General features: G+C 32.4%; 2 protein-coding genes across 2 annotated transcripts; one reads left to right on the top strand and one right to left on the bottom strand.

Moving 5' to 3' along the window:
* Nucleotides 1-753: 753 nt before the first annotated feature.
* Nucleotides 754-4,765, bottom strand: LOC132752191 (uncharacterized). Its single transcript, XM_060742494.1, has 4 exons — nt 4,500-4,765; nt 3,746-3,841; nt 2,948-3,054; nt 754-1,555 (listed from the first exon to the last, which is right to left on the bottom strand). The coding sequence occupies exons 1-4, from the start codon at nt 4,576-4,578 to the stop codon at nt 1,325-1,327; spliced, it is 513 nt and encodes a 170-aa protein (XP_060598477.1). The 5' UTR covers nt 4,579-4,765; the 3' UTR covers nt 754-1,324.
* A 2,370-nt stretch (nt 4,766-7,135) lies between these two features.
* On the top strand, nt 7,136-21,889 carry LOC132752190 (actin-related protein 8-like). The gene is made up of 13 exons (XM_060742493.1): nt 7,136-7,272; nt 8,759-8,929; nt 10,254-10,364; nt 10,989-11,093; nt 11,397-11,570; nt 12,331-12,441; nt 12,634-12,749; nt 16,217-16,367; nt 16,918-17,056; nt 18,706-18,803; nt 19,499-19,757; nt 20,462-20,625; nt 21,671-21,889. The coding sequence occupies exons 1-13, from the start codon at nt 7,213-7,215 to the stop codon at nt 21,812-21,814; spliced, it is 1,803 nt and encodes a 600-aa protein (XP_060598476.1). The 5' UTR covers nt 7,136-7,212; the 3' UTR covers nt 21,815-21,889.
* The last annotated feature ends 2,116 nt before the right edge of the window (nt 21,890-24,005 follow it).

Here is a 24,005-nt window from a genome sequence, read left to right as displayed (position 1 = left end):
TTCCGATATGTAGCAGCGTAGTTTGTTCAAAGTATTGTAATTTTACAAGTTTGTACATAAGCGGTACTACATTAAAGCAGCATGCCTCCAGATTCATGCTAATTATTTTCACGAAAATCTTGAAAATGCATATAAAAGTTAAATAATGTGAAGTGAACAAAGAAAGTAATTTACACATTGCAAATTTCACTTACAATTCACGTATATAACCAAAATGAGGTCAAAATATGCAAAAATAGCCCTTAATTACAGCGTTAGTCACACAGTAAAATAGATTGTGATAAATACTGCTCAAGCAGTCATTTATCGCAAAAAAACATATAAATTATTACTTGAATATTGAACTTTTTTGTCTTAAACTCGTAAAAAAATTTTCCAAGTTTGTCTTTCTCGAATTTTTTTTGGTTCATCTGAATGCATGCAACTTTAAAGCTCTATTTAAACATTCAGATACCCAAGTGAGATTCTGTTAAATACCCGATGATACTAAAATATCAGTTTTTGCCACATGTTGATATAAGCTTCGTTTAAGATTTTGTAATACTTGTGTTAAAGCAAATATAAAATATATGAACAACATTTATTAAGCATTAAATACATGCATAATACATTAAACAAATACAAAATGTATATGGCAAAATGTATATGGCAGGTGTAAATTTAACAATATTTTTATAGTTCACGATTTTATGTAAATGTATATAATATATATTCATTCTTTTTTCTCCGCTACGATATTATACATACATTCTGTTTAAAAAATCAACATGCATTGTTTTAGTTTATTTCTGCATTAAAACCAACATAGGTCACACATTTGAAAAAAGGATGTTGGAATTTGTTAAATTATTCAAAGTTAGTTGAATCTAAATACAAATACACTGTACTTTAAACTCTGATTAAAATACAAATGTAGATGTCTCCTTACAAACAGAGGTTAAATCTCATTGTGTTTAGTCACGTGATCAAGCAATAATATCTGTTTATTTATATTGTGTAAGAAGTGATTATACAAATGTAAAAGAAACGAAATTGTCTTTTTGAAAATAGATATGTTTTGTACCTAGGACGAATTTAGATTAGTCTATGCCTATTCCAAACAAATCAAAATATTCTTCATCCAATAACAGGTGTCCATGCCATACACACAAATACAAATTTACATATACTGCTTAAATGTTGTGTAATTCGTGGGTTTACCTCAAAACTGTTGTCTGTTTATTACATACAAGTTACAGCAGTTTTGCGGTCAACCCTCGATATACATGTATATTTTAAAGTTGTTAACATATATGAATGGCACATTTCTTAAAACGATCTATAGCTAATGTTTTTTGCCTTTATATTGATCGTGATCACTCTCGTGCCTACAAATTAGGACAGGCACGTGCGCGTGATGTAGCACGTAATCGCTAACGCTGCCCAAGAACGTGCGCCTCAGCGTCCCCATCCCACGTGTGCCGACAATCGCTAGTGACGCACCGGTTTCCTCGATTCCTTTACACAAACCTTCCCCTGGAGATTCAGCGTGAATACTCTTCACAGTGCCATCAATCTGGAAAATGATTATTATTTATGTAAACCAGATTTAATATCTACATGAATGTAGTAAATATTATTCAATCACAAATGAGCCGTGTCACGACAAAACCAACAACGTGCGTTTGCGACCAGCATAGATCCATGCAGACCAGCCTGCGCATCCGTGCAGTCTGATCAGGATCCATGCTGTTCGCTATCAGTTTCTCTACTTGTAATAGGGTTGGTAAGCGAACAGCATGGATCCTGATCAGACTGCGCAGATGGCTCAAATGCTTTCTCTTCATATTGCACAAACAGCAGGATTTTTAACAGGAGTTTAACATTACTTTTGACATAAATACATTGGTTTTCAGCGATGCATCCATACAGAGGCATCCATACAGAGAACGACTGCGTTTTGACGGTATTAATATGAATCGAATATTTTATACAAAAACCAAAAGTTGAAAATGCCTAAATAAAACTATAATGTTAAGATTATACACTTCAACTATTCCGTAAACGATTTTCAAAGTAAATGAAAATAAGTAAAGAAACACCCCAATCTCACATTGCCGACGACGCACAAATTCAAATGCATTTCTGACAAAATGGACAGAGGTGATTAATGTTTAGTCTAATATAACAGAAGCCTATAAAAGTCAGTCCTCTTCTCAATGGAAATTTTCTTTAAAATCATGCTGTGATCTCAAAAATCTGAGCTTACACTAGCGGTTTAACTTCCCAAATTAAAACTTTTAGTGATAATTCTTCCCAAAATCAAGAGACAAAGACCTCTTTTCAATCAAATGAGAAAAAAAAAAACACTGTCCGGTAACTAATTGCCATTCTATCACATGCTTGTATCTGACAAAATATTGATCATTATGTATACAATTCAACCTTAATATGAAAGTCCTTTCCAACATGAATCTATTCACATTCCATGTCAATTCAACAGCTGTCACAGTGAACATATGAAGTTTTCTTTCATTGACAAGTATACACAATCATCAAATACAGTACTGTTTATACAAAGCATTTTCTAATAAGGTTAAAAAAATAATAATACAAATCCGCCTGCAATGTATATTCTTACAGGGTTTTTTAAGTACAACAATATAATAATAATAAGTTAATAACTTTTATCCATCCTAAATTCAAAATCGTAAAACAAAAGTCTAAAAACAGAAGTCTTTATTTCTTTTAAGCATGTTGTTTGAAAAAAATAATTTTCTACATAAAAATAGTTATAGTTAATAAATTTTCTTGGTAATATATACTTTGCTTCTTATGCAAAACAAACCCTTAAAATTCGCAAAAAATTTGGCAACGTCATCATCTTTAAAAGTTTTCCAAGAAATATAACATACATGTATCTTCATATGTACTACAAAAGAAAATGAAAATCTAAAGAAGTAGTTACCCCTGCATCTTTTAGGAGCACTGCAAACTTCTCTAATTTCTTTTTAATTCTTTCTTTTTCCTCATCAAGTAATTTTATAAGCATGTCTCTATCGAAAGAGTAGGGTGCTGAAGAAACAAAACAAATAGATTTTTTTTAAATATTTATCACCGTCATACAGAAATTATTCATACATTGTGTTGTGTATGATAAAGACTGTTGTAGCTTTCTGGATACGCACGCACACACGCACAAACACGTTCATGCACGTATCATTATAAACAATGCATACTATTTTATTTCTGTACTCTGTGTGGGTGCCAAGCCACCAAGAAAAAAATCTCACTTGATCATTAGCCGCATCAGATTGTACCCATGTGACTAGTGCAGATCAATCCGTGCCATCTGATCATGGTCGGTACTGTTTGCTTTTCAGTCAGTTTATATTTTGAAATTTTCTCCAAAAAAATAAATTTATATAAACGTTAATGTCTAGATTGAACGATGGGCGAGTCCATTTGATAAATCTAGCTTAATATGGGTAAAGATTCTTCTAGTACGGACCACTTTATTTCTAGGTTGGAGATATTGAATGTACTAAGTTGTCTTTATTTTGTAATACTAAAATATGTAGACTGTATAGCTTGTGTTACCTATATACCTTCATTTCGAGACTCTCAATATTGGAATCAAGTTAATTTTTATTGTATCATTTAAGACTTGTTTTGATCAGAGTTTCTCCAAATTGTCATTCTTAATGTCTTAATTATGACAGACATATTTAATTAAACACAAATGTACGATTTATACATTACTTACAATTGTACCATTGTGTTGAATGAAGGACGTGGTTGATTTCTACAGCGTATATAAGGTATACTTTATCCCCTTCTTGTCTTACGTTTGTAAGATAAACTGAAAAAAATTAGAAGAAAAAACAACATTTTGAATCGCAAAAATTTGTAAAACAGTTATATACAATTTTAAACATGCTCAATGGGTCTGCTTTATAAAGATTTTATCTGTTCTTTCAATTGAAGCATAACTTGCAGGTATGTATATAGATTAACATGCAAATACTATATAAATGTTTATGATGCACCCATATAGGTTACACACATTTTAACTTACTTTAGAAGTACAAGACAAACTAGCTATGCTTTTGATCAAAATATCATTATTTAATAAATGACCACAGTGTAAAGTCTTAAGTTGATTCAACCACCTTCATTAGGTAGAGACGTTATATCAGCTTATACATGTATTTAGATAGAATATTCAAGTGTTTATGAATGCTAATGAATGTACATGTATATATGTATACATGATTGGCATTTGATTCGGGTGTTTGACCTGTGGATTTAAACAAGAACTTTTCCTAGCACGGTTCTGACCATAATAGAACCCTCCTTTCCTGGACCAATAGATATATCTGTAAGTAAATAGATAGGACAAACGTAAATTGTGCAGGTTTACAGCTTCAGGTGGTTCCGCTGCTGTGAATCAAATATACCCGACGCGACGTGGCTGTAAATATTAACTCTTTAAGTTTATAAGAACGTATTTTACTTACAATTAAAAGCTGCTTTCGCATTATCACTTCCATCTACACCAATAGCTACTATTCTCTTTGGTTCCGTGTTTTCTGCCATGTTGATGTCCAAAATAAAAGCTCTTTTTTAATTTAATTATAAAATGTAGGTTAAACAAGTAAACATCCAATCTCACGTATACTTTCGTTATACAAGTATAGTGAAGTTCATATAGTCAGTTCCATCTAAACAGTATGGTTAATCAATTACGTGTGTTTTCGAATTATACAAAAGTAAACTTTTCTTTAAAGCGGAATGATGTTTTGAAAGCCTTAGTCTGGAATAAATTTAAATACCGAACTTGCGTAGTCTAGATAAGTGTAAATAAGTTTAGATAAGTGTGAATTTCAACTATATACTTGGTTGATATGATAATTTGTACATGTATGTTAATCTAATCGAATTAACATTGCAGTCATGCATACAAATGTACTGCAAAGTTATTGACAACGCATGTGATCATAATATAATTACTATTTACAATCAGGCGGTTTTGATTATGTTACTTTACTCACGATGAATGTTCGAATTTGACCTAAATGTTAATAAGTTAGTGATCATAAGATGCGCAGCTATACACAAAAAGTGACTTAATTACTCTGTCTATAGCAACTATATATTAATTAAATTTCTTTCTTTCAATTACATTATTCATTTAATATTATCTTGTATGTTTTTATATAAGTTTTAAAAACCGAGTTTGATTAGAATATTTTCTTGAAATTGATGATGAATTAATGCACCAATTTTGGATGAAGTGAGAAACTGACTAAAAATGACATATCGAAACATCTACATGTTTGAAAGATGACTGTGACCTTGACTTTCCAATCTGCATCTGTCTGCTGTGTCATAACTTTCATTATACGAGCTAACTATTGATTGTTTATGTATTGTAATTTCTATCTTGAATACATATACGTTGAGGCATACACCGCATAATATTTTAATAATTATACTGTTCTAATTATCTATTCTTCACAAGTTTAAAGGTCAGTGCACAATATTTAGCTTAACACATGGGCTTTTGGCCTTGTTCTTGAATAATTTGATATTTACATAATGTTTTGTTAGTGTAATTATTAATAGTACCCACAGTAAAAGTAAACTACTTATGCGTTTACATTTAAACGCCATTTTTTTAGAATATTCAAAACTTCAGGTATAGACCTTTAATACATGTTAGTGTTGTTAGTTAAACATTTTATTTAGGCTCAATTTTGAGAGAAAAATAGGTTGACGCTATTAAAACGCTTTAAGTCCTTTTGTTGGAACTAACCACTATTGATGTTATACCAAGAAACATTCATGGATGTGACCAAGAGCTCGAATCCATGGTACCTATACTGAGAGGTAGGCACCCTATTAACAACTAGGCCAAATTAACTCTGCATTTAATGTATTAATTCTCTTGCACATCACATGTCGATGTTTCTTTTTGTAATTTAAATAACACTAGAATTAAAAGTTTGCCGTGCACAGGATAAAAATTTCAGGTGATAAAGTTATGATCCTGTATGTTGTGATCAAAGTGGTAAACCACACCGAGTGGAATTATATATATATATATATATATATATATATATATATATATATATATATATATATATATATATATATATATATATATATATATATATATATATATATATATATATATATATATATATATATATGTACATAATTATGCAAATAAAACAATTTTCAAACATCGAATAATATGTAAAATATGAACTGCAAATATTTGTACATATTTTATGTAATCATTAAAATATAAGCATTCATTTCTTATTGTATAATTTGGCTTAAACTTTATAGCTTTATAGAAAATAATTTTTATTACCTCCCTTTATTTACATGAAATGTTAAATTCGGTAATATCTTTATAAATAATGCTTTTTGGAACCTACAATATTGATAAATCTTAATTTGAGCATCATATTTATGATTTAAACCCATAAAAATTGTGTTACGGGATATATTATAATACATATACATTAATTACAACCATATCAAAATATGTCAAACGGAAATGTTTATCTTTATTTAAGACATTAGATCGATATACATGCAGTAAGGCCAATAAAGGAAAACAAAGAAAGAATTAACCATACAACTTATTGTAACCATTCGATCATTAATTCAAAAATAGTTCTTAATGTAACACGTATTTATAAACTTAATTTACAAAATTAATGTAGTTTACATAAAATTTTGTTTTTCTGCAAACAAGACCATTCATTTAGAAATGACGTTAAATTGTGTCGGACGTGCAATGATTTTTGACGGACTATTGAGACTATATATTGAGATCTTTAGCAGAATGAGTAAAATATTGCTTACTAATTTAAATACTGCAGTAAAGTTATTTTGCATGAAATCTTCGTTGTTTAGGTTTACCACTTTAGAAGGATCAACATTGACCAACATGTATAAAGTAAGGTTACATGCAAACATGTCATTTAAGTAAGTCTTAATCTTTAATAATGCTTTACATTATTTTATGTCATCAGGCCAGGGGCTTTCAAATAGACTATAATGCCTATACCACGTCTTTTGTATCATATTTAATCCCTCATATTTAGCTACGTTCAACCTAAATATTGAATTTAGTACCACTCAACAAAATTGTACACACAGATTGATGACGTTTTACACAGCCGATGGATATTTTATTAGGAAAATAATTTAAAAATGCCAGTTAACACTTCAAAACGTCTTTATACACAGGTAGCTTCCGAATGTATCCACGAGGTAAATAATTTCATTTATTTTGCACATGTGGTTTTAAGTAAACCTTTTATTGACACTTCTAATTTTGATTTTATCATGTGTTTTCGCGACATTTTTTTTTACAAGCTTTTTTGGTCAAATGACGCTATTGATTTTCAGTAGAGTCTTTGCTCCCAATTAAAGTCACTGTCAGTCTTACTGGCTCGGAAGTATTCATGTAGATGTAAACAACAAGGTATTACTATTCTAGGTTTGGTTGTCATATGTTAGGATTTTTTCTGAACAGAAATTGGGGAAAAAGAAGTGTTAAAGTTTACAGTTACAACTGTATGTCATATATTGAAAGTATGGAATTCTGGTCCGTACATGTCTTACTAATGAATAAAAACAACCAAATATATCAGTCATTCTGAAAAGTGCTGGTCCAACGGACCTGACCAGTAAAATTACGTTCCGACCAGGAAAAATTCCGTCCAAGTCGGTCGTCTGTCCGGTAACAATCTTAAGATTTTACAGTCAACTTCTACATAAACCATCTTCAAGATAATATTTAGAATTTAAATAAACATAGTAAATATCAGTATTACATATTCCAAATCAAAAACTGAATCGCTCCAGTGATTCTTCCAAGATTGCTGTACCGAATGTCCAGTAATGTCAAATTACTTTTCGGAATGTCTGATATATTATTATTGATTACATCCTTCAATATACTCCCCCAGTTTCATAAATGGCATTCAATATTTAATACACGAAATGAATTATATAATTTATAGCATTTTGCATTAATAAAAACAACCAATTATATTATAATTATAATTGGTTACACCCTACGACATGTACACAATACACCAATAAACAGTTTCCAAACTTAAGCAGACAAAAGCCTATCTAATCTTTAAATATCAGTTGTTTTTTTAAGTAAAGATAACTTACTGCTATAGTTACCTTTCTGTTGTCTGTATAAATTGTTTGCAATGTGTCTGACAGGTGGTAAGTTTAACAGTGAATGTAAGTACAGTCATACTCAAAACTCAAAATATACCGTATGGCAAAGTTTATATTGATAAGATGCTAAGACAGTTTAAAGACCACTAGTTTTACATTGGTGTAAGAATTTTGAAAATCAGACAGTAAATTGCAATAACCTAGCAGTTTTAAAACGGCGTCATTTCGACTTATTTGTATTGTTCTCAATTTTACTCGCAACTCAGGATAGATAACACTTGATTTTCATTCGGTATTCATTTATGTACTTCATTTAGGCACTGTTTATCTGGATTTGGAATGGGGCATTATATTTTGCCCTGGTGATAAGGAGAAAATGCACAAGTTTGCTTTTATGTTTGTTTGAAACTGACAGGGAATACTAAGACGTCTCATCTTACCATGTCAAACACCACTATATTTTGGTTAGGGCAATGATCGCAACAGAAGTTACTTCTTGAATGTAGAATCTTTGTAAGCTTAGCTTAATAAAATGAAAAAAATTGTTTTTACTTTTCAGCCAGTTCAAGTGAACACAGTAGTAGTCATTCATCCTGGGTCACTAAATCTACGAATAGGTAGAGCATCAGACACTTTTCCTGTCACCATTCCACACTGTATTGCTAGGAAAAGGAAAGACAACTCTATCCCAGAGTACAGAACTCCATGGATGATCAGAAAAGAAAAAGAGGTTATTTTTATTTTTAAAACCTATGAAAGCATAAATACTCCACAACAATTATAGTAACAATACTTTAACAATGATTTTTCATGAAATTAATAATTTTTTATGAAATAAAAAAATTTTCATGAAAAAAAAAATGTTCATGAAAATATTATAGAGGAATTTGTGAAATCAGATAATCAGACAAATAAATACTTTAATACTAAAGGCTGATGCATTCAACCTTCTTGTTTAGCCAAAAGTTTTCATAACAACAGACACTTCATTTTTGAGAAAATTATCTGTTTAGGTGTTTACAAATATGCATGCAGTTATTCAGAACACTCATGCTGTTTAACAAGTGAAAATAGCGCCATAGAAGAAGTATTTGTCACATGCAATTTCATTTCTAATACTGTTTCAGGGCTCTCGATTGACACGGGGATCCGGGTTTTGACTCGTGAAAATTGGGAAATGCACAAATTTGACACGTGATAAAAACTGCTCAAGAGTCAATTTGCCACATGGGATTTTCAGCTATTCAATAATAATTACCTTTAATCCACCCCTAATTACCTATCAAATCCTACATATGTTCAAATGACACTCATTAAAAATGTCAACAGGCAGTATAAGCCGTGTATTAAATGCTTTACACACCACAATTGTTTATACCCTGTGCACTGAAGCGCGACAATTCAGTGGCTGCAATTTGACAGTGCTAAAAATAGCTCTACACAACTGATAAGAATAACATACTTGAGGTGTCTATTAATGATTGCTTTTAAAGGTTTATAATATGTCTTTGATTTACTTGGAGTACCTGTGCATTTGTTATTTCTTTTTCCATTAAATATTCCTGGTACATTTTGGTATTTAAAATTAATATGATATATAGCATACCAGTAAAGATATTTTTTTTTATATATTTTATACATTTAATCAGAAAAGCTGCTGCTTATTTTATTCTTTCACAGCAATTAATTTTTTTGTTTTATTTGTTGTTTGTTTGTTTTTTTTTAGGGGGATATAGACATAAATAATTATGGATTTTTTTTTGTCAATTTAGACTTTGGAATCTCCAAAAATGACCTCCAATACAGTCATTTTTGTAATATAAAAATGATTCATGTAGTCAAATGACACTAGAAAAAAATGATTTGACTCATGAAAATTTTGGCCAAAGAGTCTTTGACTCGTGAAATTCTGACCCTACTGAGAGCCCTGCTGTTTTCATGAGTTAAGACCTTGTTTAAAAAGGTCACAAGAGGTTTAATGACTTTAATGATGACAAATATATTCCAGTGTCTTTAGATCCATATTAATTGTTTTGCTTTTTCATGAAAACTAGCATTCAGGTGCAAGGAAACAAAGAGATCAAGGTCTGAAGGCAGCAAATGAATCCCTGGAAGGAAAGCCAATGGACTCTGGTGAATATAGGCCACCTTCCTCAGTAAAACAGGTATTGGCAATGTTAAGACCAGTAAGTTGATGATATTGATATGATAAAGTTAGACTTAAATGTAGACGGGACGCACTTTGAGTTTGACTCTGATTCTAGATTCAATGCTCTTGCTTCCATCTTTGGCAATTACTATTATATTGAATCATTTAAGAATGATTAAGCAGTTAATGAATAGTTAAAATTTTATATAAAATAGAGTTTTATGAATGCCAAAATGGAGAGTTATAGTTATACAAATCTGTTTGATTTTTAATATTTTTAGATCTGAGAAGTTATTGACTAAAATAATTTTATATTTATTTGAGAAGTGAGGATATCAATCAATATAGCCCCACTAAATAACTTAAAGTTAAATAGACTTGTCCAACTTTTATTCTGTACCAAAATATTTTAGGGAAAGTTTCAAAATAAGTACTGATTGAAAAGAGATCAGTGCAGGCAATGATCAGACAGCACAGTGAGGATGTATGAATCCACATTGTGTTGACTGCCTGGTTATGCTTGACCAATAAGTTTTCTTTCATAATTCATGGTCATGACTTTAAGGAATCTTTATGATTTTAAACATGCATTAGAATGTTTGGTAATTTGTAAAAGGATCATGCTTTTATCTATTTACAGCTACATAGTAACAACGTTAGAGTTAGAGGTCAAAGAACAGATGTGCCGTCTCCATTTAAATGGACAAACACTGACAGAAATCCACAGTTTGTGATTGGAGATGAAGTATGCATTGATATGTACTTTTTATTAAGTTTACTTATTCTTCAAATTTTCTGCAATGCCCTTTTTTTCATACCAGATTTGATTAAGTTTTAAAGGAAGTAGTTTTAGTTGTGCATTTAGAAAAGTGGAGACAATCTTGTTATCACAATTGAAAAAATTTGTCAGAAGTCAAAGTTTCAAAAAATAATTTGGTGAAAAAAAGTGTTGTGTTAATTTTCATTTGTTTAAAAGTAATTGATGCATGTTGTCATTAATGAAACTTTTTCTTCTTATGACCCTCCCTCTTTCTCTGCTGTTTTATAGGCTATGTATATTAAACCTGGGACAGGTTACAGTATAAATTGGCCAGTCAGAAGAGGCCGGCTAAATTTACATGATGGTCCAGGTGGAACAGTGAATGCAGTCATGGCTGACATAGAATCTATCTGGGGCACAGCATTAGAGACATTTTTAGATATACCTGTTAAAGATTTGAAGGTATGCAGTGATTTTCTATCTTTTCTTTACTTACTATCTCCAAATATGGGCTGTACATAGGTTAGAATCTGTTTTTCTTGAATGGGGCGTCAGTGGTCAAGTGGTTAAGGTAATTGACTTCAAACCACTTGCCCTTTACTGCTGTGGGTACAAATACCGACAGGGACTTTGGACTCTTTCATGTGAGAAAGTTATCCAGCTAGCTTAAGTAACATAGGTGGTTCTACTCAGGTGCCCATTTGTACCTAAAATAATGCATCGAAGGGCACCTGAAGTCTTCCTCCACCAGTAAAGCTATGTTGCCATATGACCTATACTGTGTTGGTATGACGTAAAACCCAATCAAACAAACTGTTTTCTTGAATTTTGATTTTAGTACTACTATAAGAGGTCAAATAATTCAATAAAGTGGAAATTATATTATTTATAGGTATTTTTCAAAGATAAGCAAGATTTAATACATGTTTTGTTTTGTAATTTATTTTACATAAATCATATAAGAGCATAAACATGTGTATAAATTCTAACAAGAGTTATTTTGTTGCAGTGGAATAACAATTTTGAATATTTCCAAATGAACTGTTTAAGTTCATTATATAGAAACATGGAATAGTGTTACTTTACCCCTAGAAATATCATAAGTTTTCTAAATACACTCAGTTAGGAAGTTTTTCAATACTTTGTCTATTAATTTTTTTTTTGATTTCAGAAAAAAATCTTTTTTAATACATGTAATAATGTTTTGTTCTATGTCTTGCAGTATTACAAAGCGCTGTTGTTGATACCAGATGTGTATACACATATGCATATACGAGAAATGATGAACGTGTTGTTAAACAGACTGGGTTTTGGTGCTGCAATAGTTCACCAAGTAAGTTGAAATATACATATCATTCCTTAATTGAACAAAGTGAAGCAAAACCTCTCTAAGCTTTTTTACACAATTTATACTTGTTTGACAATCACAGTAAAAGAGGATACTTGAAAACTCTGGAATCTTAAAACAGGTGATGGGATAGTTCATCTGAAAGATCTTGTTGAATATAAATGTATGTTTTTGCAGGAGTCGGTGTGTGGGGCGTTCGGTGCAGGTGTACCCACAGGTTGTATAGTAGATGTAGGCGATCAAAAAACCAGTGTATGCTGTGTGGAAGATGGAATATCACAAAGAAAAACAAGGTTGGTATTGTTAGCTCGACTATTCGATAAGAATAAGTAGAGCTATTGCAGTCACCCGAGCGTCGGCGTCAGCGTAACCACTTATGTTAAAGTTTTTGTAATAGTTCAAATATTTTCAAAGTCCATTGACATATGGCTTTGAAACTTTGCACACTTGTTCACCATCTTGACCCCAACCTGTAGACAGGAGGAGGTAACTCTATCAAGCATTTTGACAGAATTATGCCCCTTTTTCGACTTAGAATTTACGTTAAAGTTTTTGTAATAGTTCAAATATTTTCAAAGTCCATTGACATATGGCTTTGAAACTTTGCACACTTGTTCACCATCATGACCCCAACCCGTAGACAGGAGGAGGTAACTCTATCAAGCATTTTGACAGAATTATGCCCCTTTTTCGACTTAGAATTTACGTTAAAGTTTTTGTAATAGTTCAAATATTTTCAAAGTCCATTGACATATGGCTTTGAAACCTTGCACACTTGTTCACCATCATGACCCCAACCTGTAAACAGGAGGAGGTAACTGTATCAAGCATTTTTAGCTCGACTATTCGATAAGAATAAGTAGAGCTATTGCAGTCACCTGAGCGTCGGCGTCCGCATCGGCGTCGGCGTAACCACTTATGTTAAAGTTTTTGTAATAGTTCAAATATTTTCAAAGTCCATAGACATATGGCTTTGAAACTTTGCACACTTGTTCACCATCATGACCCCAACCTGTAGACAGGAGGAGGTAACTCTATCAAGCATTTTGACAGAATTATGCCCCTTTTTCGACTTAGAATTTACGTTAAAGTTTTTGTAATAGTTCAAATATTTTCAAAGTCCATTGACATATGGCTTTGAAACTTTGCACACTTGTTCACCATCATGACCCAAACCTGTAGACAAGAGGAGGTAACTCTATCAAGCATTTTGACAGAATTATGCCCCTTTTTCGACTTAGAATTTACGTTTAAGTTTTTGTAATAGTTCAAATATTTTCAAAGTCCATTGACATATGGCTTTGAAACTTTGCACACTTGTTCACCATCATGACCCCAACCTGTAAACAGGAGGAGGTAACTGTATCAAGCATTTTGACAGAATTATGCCCCTTTTTCGACTTAGAATTTACGTTAAAGTTTTTGTAATAGTTCAAATATTTTCAAAGTCCATTGACATATGGCTTTGAAACTTTGCACACTTGTTCACCATCATGACCCCAACCTGTAAACAGGAGGAGGTAACTGTATCAAGCATTTTTTTTACTATCAAGCACCAAGAATAGTCGAGCGTTGCTGTCCTACCGACAGCTCTTGTTTTTACTATCAAGCACTAAGAATAGTCGAGCGTTGCTGTCCTACCGACAGCTCTTGTTTTGGGAATTACGCTCATGATATTTGTTCTGTAAACTTATGAGGTTGTAGTTGATTTCTCCTCTCTAAGCAGTTTTAGTGCTGAATATTGAAAACAGCCTTAGTCAGGACAAGGGAGCATGAGAGAAAGGACCAAATATAACCTTGTCCATTGTCAAATACTTATTTCTGTCTTCATAACCTTCTTTCATTACATGCCCAAAGAATGTTCATAACTGATAATGTGATATGCAGACCTTCTTTACCTGGAATTTTTTTCATAATAACTCTTTAAAGGACTTCATTGGTTGTGTTTATATTTGGTTTGCAAGTATATAATATAAAGGTCAATTTTCGGTACATAAACATATGAAAAACTTTGCTAATTAATATATTATTTGTTCTCAGGCATATATTGCTATGTCTCGGTATCACCTTTGGTTATTAATACGTGAAAAGTTTTAGATGAAGATGGGTTATTGAATGTCGTCCTTTCTTGTTATCCCCCGCTGAAAGGCGGTGGGGGATATAGAAATAGTCTCCATCCTTTCGTCTGTCCTTCGTCCCACATTTTTGTCCGGAGCATATCTCAAAAAGTATTTGAGGTATCAACTTACAATGTTCATAGGTGGATAGATCATATTTAGGAGTTGTGCAATGCACAAGAATGATAACTCTACCCTGCATAATTTTTCTGTTATTGCCCTTTGTTATTTTTCAAACTTAATTTTTTGTCCAGAGCATATCTCAAAAAGCCTTTGAGGTATCAACTTACAATGTTCATACATTCATACATCAACATGAACCTTCATAGGTGGGTAGATCTTGCTGTGCACAAGAATTCGTCTGTCCTGCGTCCCACATTTTTGTCCGGAGCATATCTCAAAAAGTATTTGAGGTATCAACTTACAATGTTCATAGGTGGATAGATCTCACTCAGGAGGTGTGCAGTGCACAAGAATGATAACTGTACATTTCATAATGTTTGAGTTATTGCCCTTTGTTATTTTTCATACTTAATTTTTCACCTGATTGGAGCATAACTCAAAAAGTCTTTGCGATGTCAACATGAAACTTCATAGGTGGGTAGATCTTATTAAGATAGAATGTTGTGCACAAGAATGATAACTCTACCCTTTATAATTTTTGAGTAATTGCCCTTTGTTATTTTTCAAACTTGATTTTTGTCCAGAGCATAACTCAAAAAGTCTTTGAGATATCAACATGAAACTTCTTAGGTGAATATATCTCACTCAGGAGATATGCAGTGCACAAGAGTAATAAGTCTACTTATAATAATTTTTGAGATATTGCCCTTTGTTATTTTTCATACTTAATTGTTCACCTGAGTGGAGCATAACTCAAAAAGTCTTTGAATGCTGCCTTTCCTTGTTGATCTTGTGTATCATATTGTTTGAGATGTCAACATGAAACTTCATAGGTGGATTTATCATATTGAAAAGGAATGCTGTGGGCTAAAGATAACTACCCTTTATAATTTTTGAGTTATTGCCCTCTGTTATTTTTCATACCTTTTCTCAAAAGTGTTAGCGGTGTCAACTTGAAACTTCATAGGTGGATAGATCTCATTATGGAGGAGTGCAGCACACAAGAATAACCTACCCTGCATTATTTTTAAGTTATTGCCCTTTGTTATTTTCAGCCATCAGTATTCACATAGGTTTGAAATCTGTAATCACTTCAGCCATCCGTTTTCAGTACCAAAAGACCTCTTAAAATTGAATTATCCTGCTCTACTACATATATGTTCTTCCAATGAGCAAACACATTCGGCGGGGGATGGCCATGTTAACATGGCTCTTGTTTAACTTTTGTTTTCATATTTCATTATTGATATTTAAATCACACTTGTTTATTGTTTAAACTTCAAAACTATTATTTGCTTGCCCCTCTCTACTATAGGGAAACTAATCCTTTCATGTGAGGAAGCTATCCAGCCTGAAATAGAGCATAAAGAGACACCCAAGTTTTCCCTCGACTAGTAAGCTGGAAAGTAGCCATAGGATTTTTGCTTTACTAATGTGAATAAACACACAAGAAGTTAATAAACTTTTGATTATTAGTCCTAACTTGTCATGAATGTAATTTAACATTTATATATCTGCAGATTAACAATGGAAACTGGAGGTAGTGATATATCGAGGATGTTTCTAGAAATGTTGAACACTCTAGGCTTCAACCCAGCCCTAGATCTAAGATTTAATCCAGATTCTCTACTTATACAAGAATTAAAAGAAAAATTATGTCATTTAGATCATGTAAGTATATTAAATAATTAATCATTTATTCTTTTCTGTCTTTTCTCAGGGTTCCTTTATTAAACTGTTAAAAGTGCATATGGTAACTTTAAAATTCCAGTATAGAGCCAGGCTATCAAATTAGTATGTTCTGATTAAAAAATGCAAATTATGGAGTTATTATTTAGTGGTTAAGACTTGGTTGCTCCTGGCCATTATGTGCTGATTGCTTGAAGATGTACATAATGGCCCGAGGGCTGCAGGATCTTAACAGATGAGGCGAGTAAACTCAATGACCAGGGTGTTCACTAGCCATGAAATCCTGAGGGTCATTTTGACTAAGTTTTACCAACTACAAGGTCAAATCCCCATGATTTTAACAAAATGTGACCCTCCAGTTAAAATACTGAGGGTCGAATCAGGCCTTTTGGAAATTTGGAGGGTCAAAGAGTCATTTCAAGGGTCAAACGGACACCCTGATGACAGCCAAACCACATGTAACACCCTGTAGATCTTATTACTATGACAACGCTTTCATATTTAATATTAAGAGCTCTTCATATATTTACAGAATAGATATGGTTATTTAGAAGAATCTATACAGATAAAGCGACCAGGAGAGAATATTATCAAATATCTTATACAGATAGGAGATGAGCTGGTCCTTGCTCCACTCAGCCTTTTCTTCCCAGATATGCTAGCTTTACAAGGTATCCTATTCTATAATTAGACACTATTCCCAGATATGCTAGCTTTACAAGGTATACTATTCTATAATTAGACACTATTCCCGGATATGCTAGCTTTACAAGGTGTCCTATTCTATAATTAGACACTATTCCCGGATATGCTAGCTTTACAAGGTGTAATATTCTATAATTAGACACTATTCCCAGATATGCTAGCTTTACAAGGTATACTATTCTATAATTAGATACTATTCCCCGCTATGCTAGCTTAACAAGGTATACTGTTCTATAATTAGACACTGTTCCCAGATATGCTAGCTTTACAAGGTATATTATTCTATAATTAGACACTATTCCCCGATATGCTAGCTTTACAAGGTATACTGTTCTATAATTAGACACTATTCCCCGATATGCTAGCTTTACAAGGTATATTATTCTATAATTAGACACTATTCCCCGATATGCTAGCTTAACAAGGTATAGTATTCTTTAATTAGACACTATTCCCAGATATGCTAGCTTTACAAGGTATATTATTCTATAATTAGACACTATTCCCCAATATGCTAGCTTTACAAGGTATACTGTTCTATAATTAGACACTATTCCCCGATATGCTAGCTTAACAAGGTATACTGTTCTATAATGAGACACTATTCCCCGATATGCTAGCTCTACAAGGTATACTGTTCTATAATTAGACACTATTCCCCGATATGCTAGCTCTACAAGGTATACTGTTCTATAATTAGACACTATTCCCCGATATGCTAGCTCTACAAGGTATACTGTTCTATAATTAGACATTATTCCCCGATATGCTAGCTTAACAAGGTATACTATTCTATAATTCAACAGAAATGTTTTCAAAATTATATTTTTCGAAGGTGCAGTTTAGATTGCCAATGTACAATTTCTCTTGTTTAAGTAATTATTCCCCACCGATGGAATGGGGGGGGTATTGTTATGTCATTGTCCGTCCGTCAGTTTGTCAGAATTTCAGTCTTTTTCTTTTCTTCCTATGTTGAAAATTCTGGTTGCTATGGCAACACAAAGACTGAAAATATGGCAAATTTTACACATAAACTGAATCCAGTGATAACTGAAAAAGTACTGGAAATATTTTTATGAAACTTGACATATGGGTAGATGGCAGTCTGGAGATTATGCTTGTCTTATCTTTTCTTCCTATTTTGAAAAAATGTTGGTTGCCTTGTCAACAAATAGGCTTAAAACATGACAAATATAACAATATTTGTGATTAGTCAAAAAGAGCTGAAATTTTTTTATGAAATTGCATCTTTAATTTAAGAGTTATCTCCTTTTTAAGAATTTTTCTTTTAAAAATGTTATATATTTGGATGTTTCAAATATTAACTATAGAGTGTCCTTCAGTCTGTCTGTCTGTCTGTTCATAAAAACTGTTTCCTGTGATCACTTTTAAAGAACTTTTCCAACAAATTTACTTAAAATAGAGAAAAATTGAAACATTAATGAATGGCCAATGGCCCTTCAGAATGTTGATGGGGTTCTAACCCGTAGGGGACTTATGGATTGCTTGCAATACTATGATAATTGCTTGTTAAGTCATTAGATGAATGGCTTCATGAAGAATACTCCTTGCATAACAGCTGCTATTATTTTTCTAAATAATTATATTTATAAAGGTGAGAATCTATGTAGACTACAGAAACGTAATGAAGGAGACCCAGCTGACCCCCATGATGATTTCTACTTGAAACAAGTTCAGACCAGACAAGATCCAGTAAGTTTATTAAGACTTTACATTATAAATTTTAATTACCAATGATGAAATTGTAATTATACCTTTGCTATAGAGGTATGTTCACTTACTGCAGTAAAACTAAGTGTCTTACCCGCTCTATGACGAATTGCCTTTGCAAAATTTGAAAGAAAAACCTGTTTCACTTGCTTAATACACTTGCATGATAGTATTATGTTTGATGGAGTAGATTTTACTTGTTAATTTTCAAGTGTTTAGATAATTTATAAAACATTTAACAATAGGTCTTATTTTATTACTGGTTCAAACCTTACAAGAAGATAGTAATTACTATATATGAGCGTATTAGTGCTTCACCAATCATGCTGAAAAGGAATTTTATAGCTTCCCCCACCATTTACCCTTAAGTGATTAACTTTTGCCACCAATATAGACCAGACTCTATACTGTTGGTAACTCAGTTTTTGTATGTTGATATGAAAATCCCTCAATTTTCAAATGGACTGTCCTCAATACAAAGCAGGGTAAATCCAGTAGACAAATTCAGCAAGTAAAGGTTAAAGCTTTTCATTTGACCTTATAATCAAACAAGAAAAACATCACTAGGGTATTTACAAAGGCTTACATCATGATTTCAAAATTATTTGATGTTTAAAAGCCACTAAAATGCCTAAGAGTATTTACAGATGATATTTTAATTATTTGATGTGTTAAAGGCTACTAAAATGTCCAAGAAGAAGGATAATCAAGACACTACAAGAGAAGGTCCAGACCTTACATTAGATGAGTCTGGCCTCAATGTGCTACAAGATGAAGACTCTAATGATATGCCTGAATCAATGGCAATGACTGATACCACAAAAACTAGGCGAGGGGAGGGGGAAGAAGAAATGGAGGAGGAGTCTACAGTTGAACAAGTGACTCCGCCTCTAATGGGGTTGGATGAGGCTGTTCTTTATAGTATTGATAAATGTGGTAAGTTCAGTGTCCAAACAAATAGACTGATTTGTTAGTAATATAACAGGTCATACCTTGTTACCTTTTATAAAATATAGGTTTTTCTTGTAGAAAGCAGTTTTTGTTTTGTATTTACATTGTATGTATAAAGAATATGGGATATTAGTTGAATCTAAATATCTTAGACTAATAGTTATATATATTCTTGATATTCAACATATGGGTAAATCACTAGTTTTTAATATGTTGTGAAGAGTGCATATACAAATTGAACCACACAGTGTAAAACAAATCAAGTTTATGACTGCATAAAAAATTTAAACGCTCATAAGTGTGGAGAAAAAACAGGTGATGCCAGTAATCTGTATATAGCTTTGACAGCCTGTTCAAATAAACAGTCAGACCTGAAAACTACAGGTTACATTTACTACAAAATTCCCCTTTTATAAAAATTTGAAATCGCTTAAACCATAAATGGATTGCTCTAAATTCAAATAGTTAAATGTCCATTACACAAAATTAGCAAAACAAGGATTAATAATATTATTAAAACATGTAAATCAAGAAATTATGAACAGGCCCAAGTCTTCACCAAGCTTGGTGCTAAACTGTTTTAACTCATTCTACCTAAAAAAAGATTATAACTGTTCACATCAAGTCTTCCATTTGAAATATACACCAAGGTTTTTGGTAGTAGAAGGTAAAATAAATTTACCTTACAGATTCTGATGATATGAAGAAGAAGATGTACAGCTGTATAGTTGTGGTAGGAGGCGGGTTTAATTTTGAGAGTACGCAACCATGGTTACAGTATTGTATATGGAAGAATATGCCAGGATATTTCCGACCATTGCTTGAAACTATGGATGTCATTACAAGACCAAAGGTAATAAAAGGTTATATTCCTGGAATCATACATGTTGTGGGTGTATTATATTTGTCCTGTCCGTTTTCTTATTTTTTTTGTCTGCCCATAGGACCATAGACAACTTTGACCTAGGTATCTTTAAAGAGGCCTTCAGCTTTTATTTTCTGTTAGAAAAACAGTTCAGTGTTGTTTCAAATTAACTATTGCAGTAACTTTATCTTCGAAATGTGCATTATATCACATTAAGCCTTTTTCAAAACAGTGTCCTGAGAGTTGTTTATGGCATGTCAGTGACATTATTTCTAAAAATAGAAGATCAGGAAACAAATCATCCGCTTAACTTAATTACATTTTACAATTTACATTTAGAGTGGACCGGTAGATTAGAGGTATCGAGGGGTTTTCTTACTGTTTAAGTATTTAAATGACAGCAAATTTTATTTTCCACTTTAATTCTTTTGATTTGACAATGATATGAAACGATTTAATAAAAAATATTTTTTTCACCTTTAGAAACGCTGAAATCTGCGTTAATTAAACATGTACAAGCCAAAATCTTAATTATAAAGACACAACATACATGTTCCAATGTATAATCTTTTCTAATAGTTTTGACATATTAAGATAATTATGACCTTGACACCCAAATGACCTTAATCTTTGAGGTCAAATATTTATAATTACAATGTTCATAAATTTGACTCTTTTATAGATTTTTCCAACATAGCATGCATTACCTCCCCTTGTTGCCAATTTTAGGGTCATTCCCTATATAACATATGATTAAGAATAGAAAAAAATCCCTCAAAATCAATAATCTGTAACAGTATGTAAAATGGTGAAAATCTTTTACCCTTTACAACATTTTTTCGTTACATTTATAAAAGAACAGTTCACTTAAATCATTTGTTTTCTTTGATTACTTTTTTCTTCAATTATATAAAAATAAATAGTGATCTCAAAAAGGTCTTGCACTTTAATAATATTGTTAAAATAAGGAATAATATATTGTTCAATACACATTTTGAGGGTTGTTGCTTTAATAAAATATCTTTTCTTCTAGGAGTTAGACCCACAAATTGTGGCGTGGAAAGGTGCAGCTATCCTGGCTTGTTTAGATACTACACAAGAACTGTGGATAAAACAGAAAGAATGGCATCAGTTTGATGTGAGAATGTTACGAGAAAGAGCTCCCTTTGTTTGGTAAACACTGTTTAATATGCAAAGGATCCATTTTGACAATGAACCTTTTCAGGGAAAAATGCAGCTTGAATATGGTGATCATACTGACATAAAGAAAGCTCAGTTTGCATAGTTTGTTTGGCAGTCAAACTTAAAAAAGAGTTTAAGTATTGTTATGACAATATTGTTATTGAATATATCAGTATGCAAAGGGAGGGTAACAAAGAAAAACATAGATTACATAAGAGCTCAGTCATTATGGTGGACATACTGCAATAAAAAAAATGTATGGTTAACATACTTCATGAAGGAGCTGCATTTTATGCTAAAATGAATGGGCTTTCCTTGAAAATATAGAGAAATGAAAGGATGTTGTGTTCATAGTAGACAGATAGAAAGAAAATGCATTATGAATATCATAGACTATCACAATCCAAGAACTCTGAAGACAACATTTCTGCTGATTTTTTGGTTTCTGTTCAGATTAAGTACCAGACTGAAAACTCTATCAATTCTAAGGGAGGTAATAATGTCACCATTTTGATTGATATGTGGGAAAGAGTTATCTGTTACAGCATCGGGTACAACTGTGTTTTATAGTTTGGATAGTTAAAGGCTGTGCTATCAGACAGTGAGACTGATTGTTTGTATGAAAGTAGTCCGCGTACTCTTTGCCGCTGGCAAAAACTTTGAAGGAGGCATTTTTACTCTGCTGTGTTTTAGTGGAAAGTAGCAGGAAAGGTCATAAATATAGAAGTCAGTTACAAGACATTTTCCCTCATATATGACCAATGATAGTCAAACCTGTTTTAAAGAGCACCTCCAAATAAAGAACACTGTAAACAAAGACCATTTTTCGATAACCCTCCATTGATTAGATAGAATATAGTAACCTCCAAATAAAGGCCATACTCAGTTTGTCCTTTTGGGTGGCATGGTCATCGGGTTTGACTGTATGTTGAATAAGTATATGTTAATGATATTTGTTTATATGTTAATGATATTTGTTTAAAAAATCAAATAAATCTATTAACTGACATTTTGGGTGATTTTGTTTTTATGCCACCGCAGCATCTGCGATGCGGTGGCATATAGCGATTCACCTGTGTGTTTGTGTGTGTGTGTGTTATATAGATTATATAGTGAACTTAAAAAATTTTCTTGTGTAAAACCACTAGTCCAATTTCAACCAAACTTGGCAGGATTGTTCCTTGGGTGAAGGGCTTCCAAAGTTGTTCAAAGAATTTCATTCCATGCAGAAATTTGGTTGCCATGGCAACCAAAAGGAATTATAAGAATAAATTTAAAAAATCTTCTTGTAGAGACCCAAAAGGCCTAGACCTTAGATATTTTGCATAAGGCATTGTCTGGTAGACCTCTAACAAGATTTTTCAAAATATAGCCCTGGGGTCAAAATTGGCCCTGCCCCGGGGGTCATTGATTTTCACTATGTACATATAGTAAAAACTTAAAATACCTTCTTGTAAAAACCCAAAAGGCCTAGAGCTTAGATATTTTGCATAAGGCATCATCTGGTAGACCCTTACCAAGATTGTTCAAATTATAGCCCTTGGGTCAAAATCGGCCCGCCCCGGGGTCATTGATTTTCGCTATATGTACATATAGCAAAAACTTAAAATACCTTCTTGTAAAGACCCAAAAGGCCTAGAGCTTAGATATTTTGCATAAGGCATTGTCTGGTAGACCTCTACCCAGATTGTTCAAATTATAGCTCTGGGGTCAAAATCGGCCCACCCAGGGGTCATTGGTTTTCCTTATATGTATATAGAGAAAACTTAAAAAAAATTCTTCTAGCAATTGACAAATGCTAGAGGTTAGATATTTTGCATGAAACATTGTGTTGTAAACCCTAGCAAGATTGTTCAAATTATAGCCCTGGGGTCAAAATTGCCCCCCCCCCCCGGGGGTCTTTGATCAATATATACATATAGTAAAAAATAAAAAAATCTTATTGTCTGAAGGTACAAGGCTTAGAGCTTTAATATTTGTTAAATAATATCATCTAAAGGTACTCTACCAAAGTTGTTCAAATTTTGCCTCTTGTGTCAAAATTAGCCCCGCCCCTGGGAGCCATAGGTTTATCTTATATGTATATAGTTAAAACTTAAAAAATCATCTTCTCTAAATTTACAAAGGATAGAGTTAAGATATTTTGCAGGAAACATTGTGTAGTGAACCTCTAGCAAGATTGTTCA

Source organism: Ruditapes philippinarum, unplaced genomic scaffold, assembly GCF_026571515.1.
Source record: "Ruditapes philippinarum isolate M1 unplaced genomic scaffold, ASM2657151v2 ctg375_1_1_1_1, whole genome shotgun sequence".
Taxonomy (NCBI): Eukaryota; Metazoa; Mollusca; class Bivalvia; order Venerida; family Veneridae; genus Ruditapes; species Ruditapes philippinarum.
This window is presented reverse-complemented; position numbering and strand designations above follow the sequence as displayed.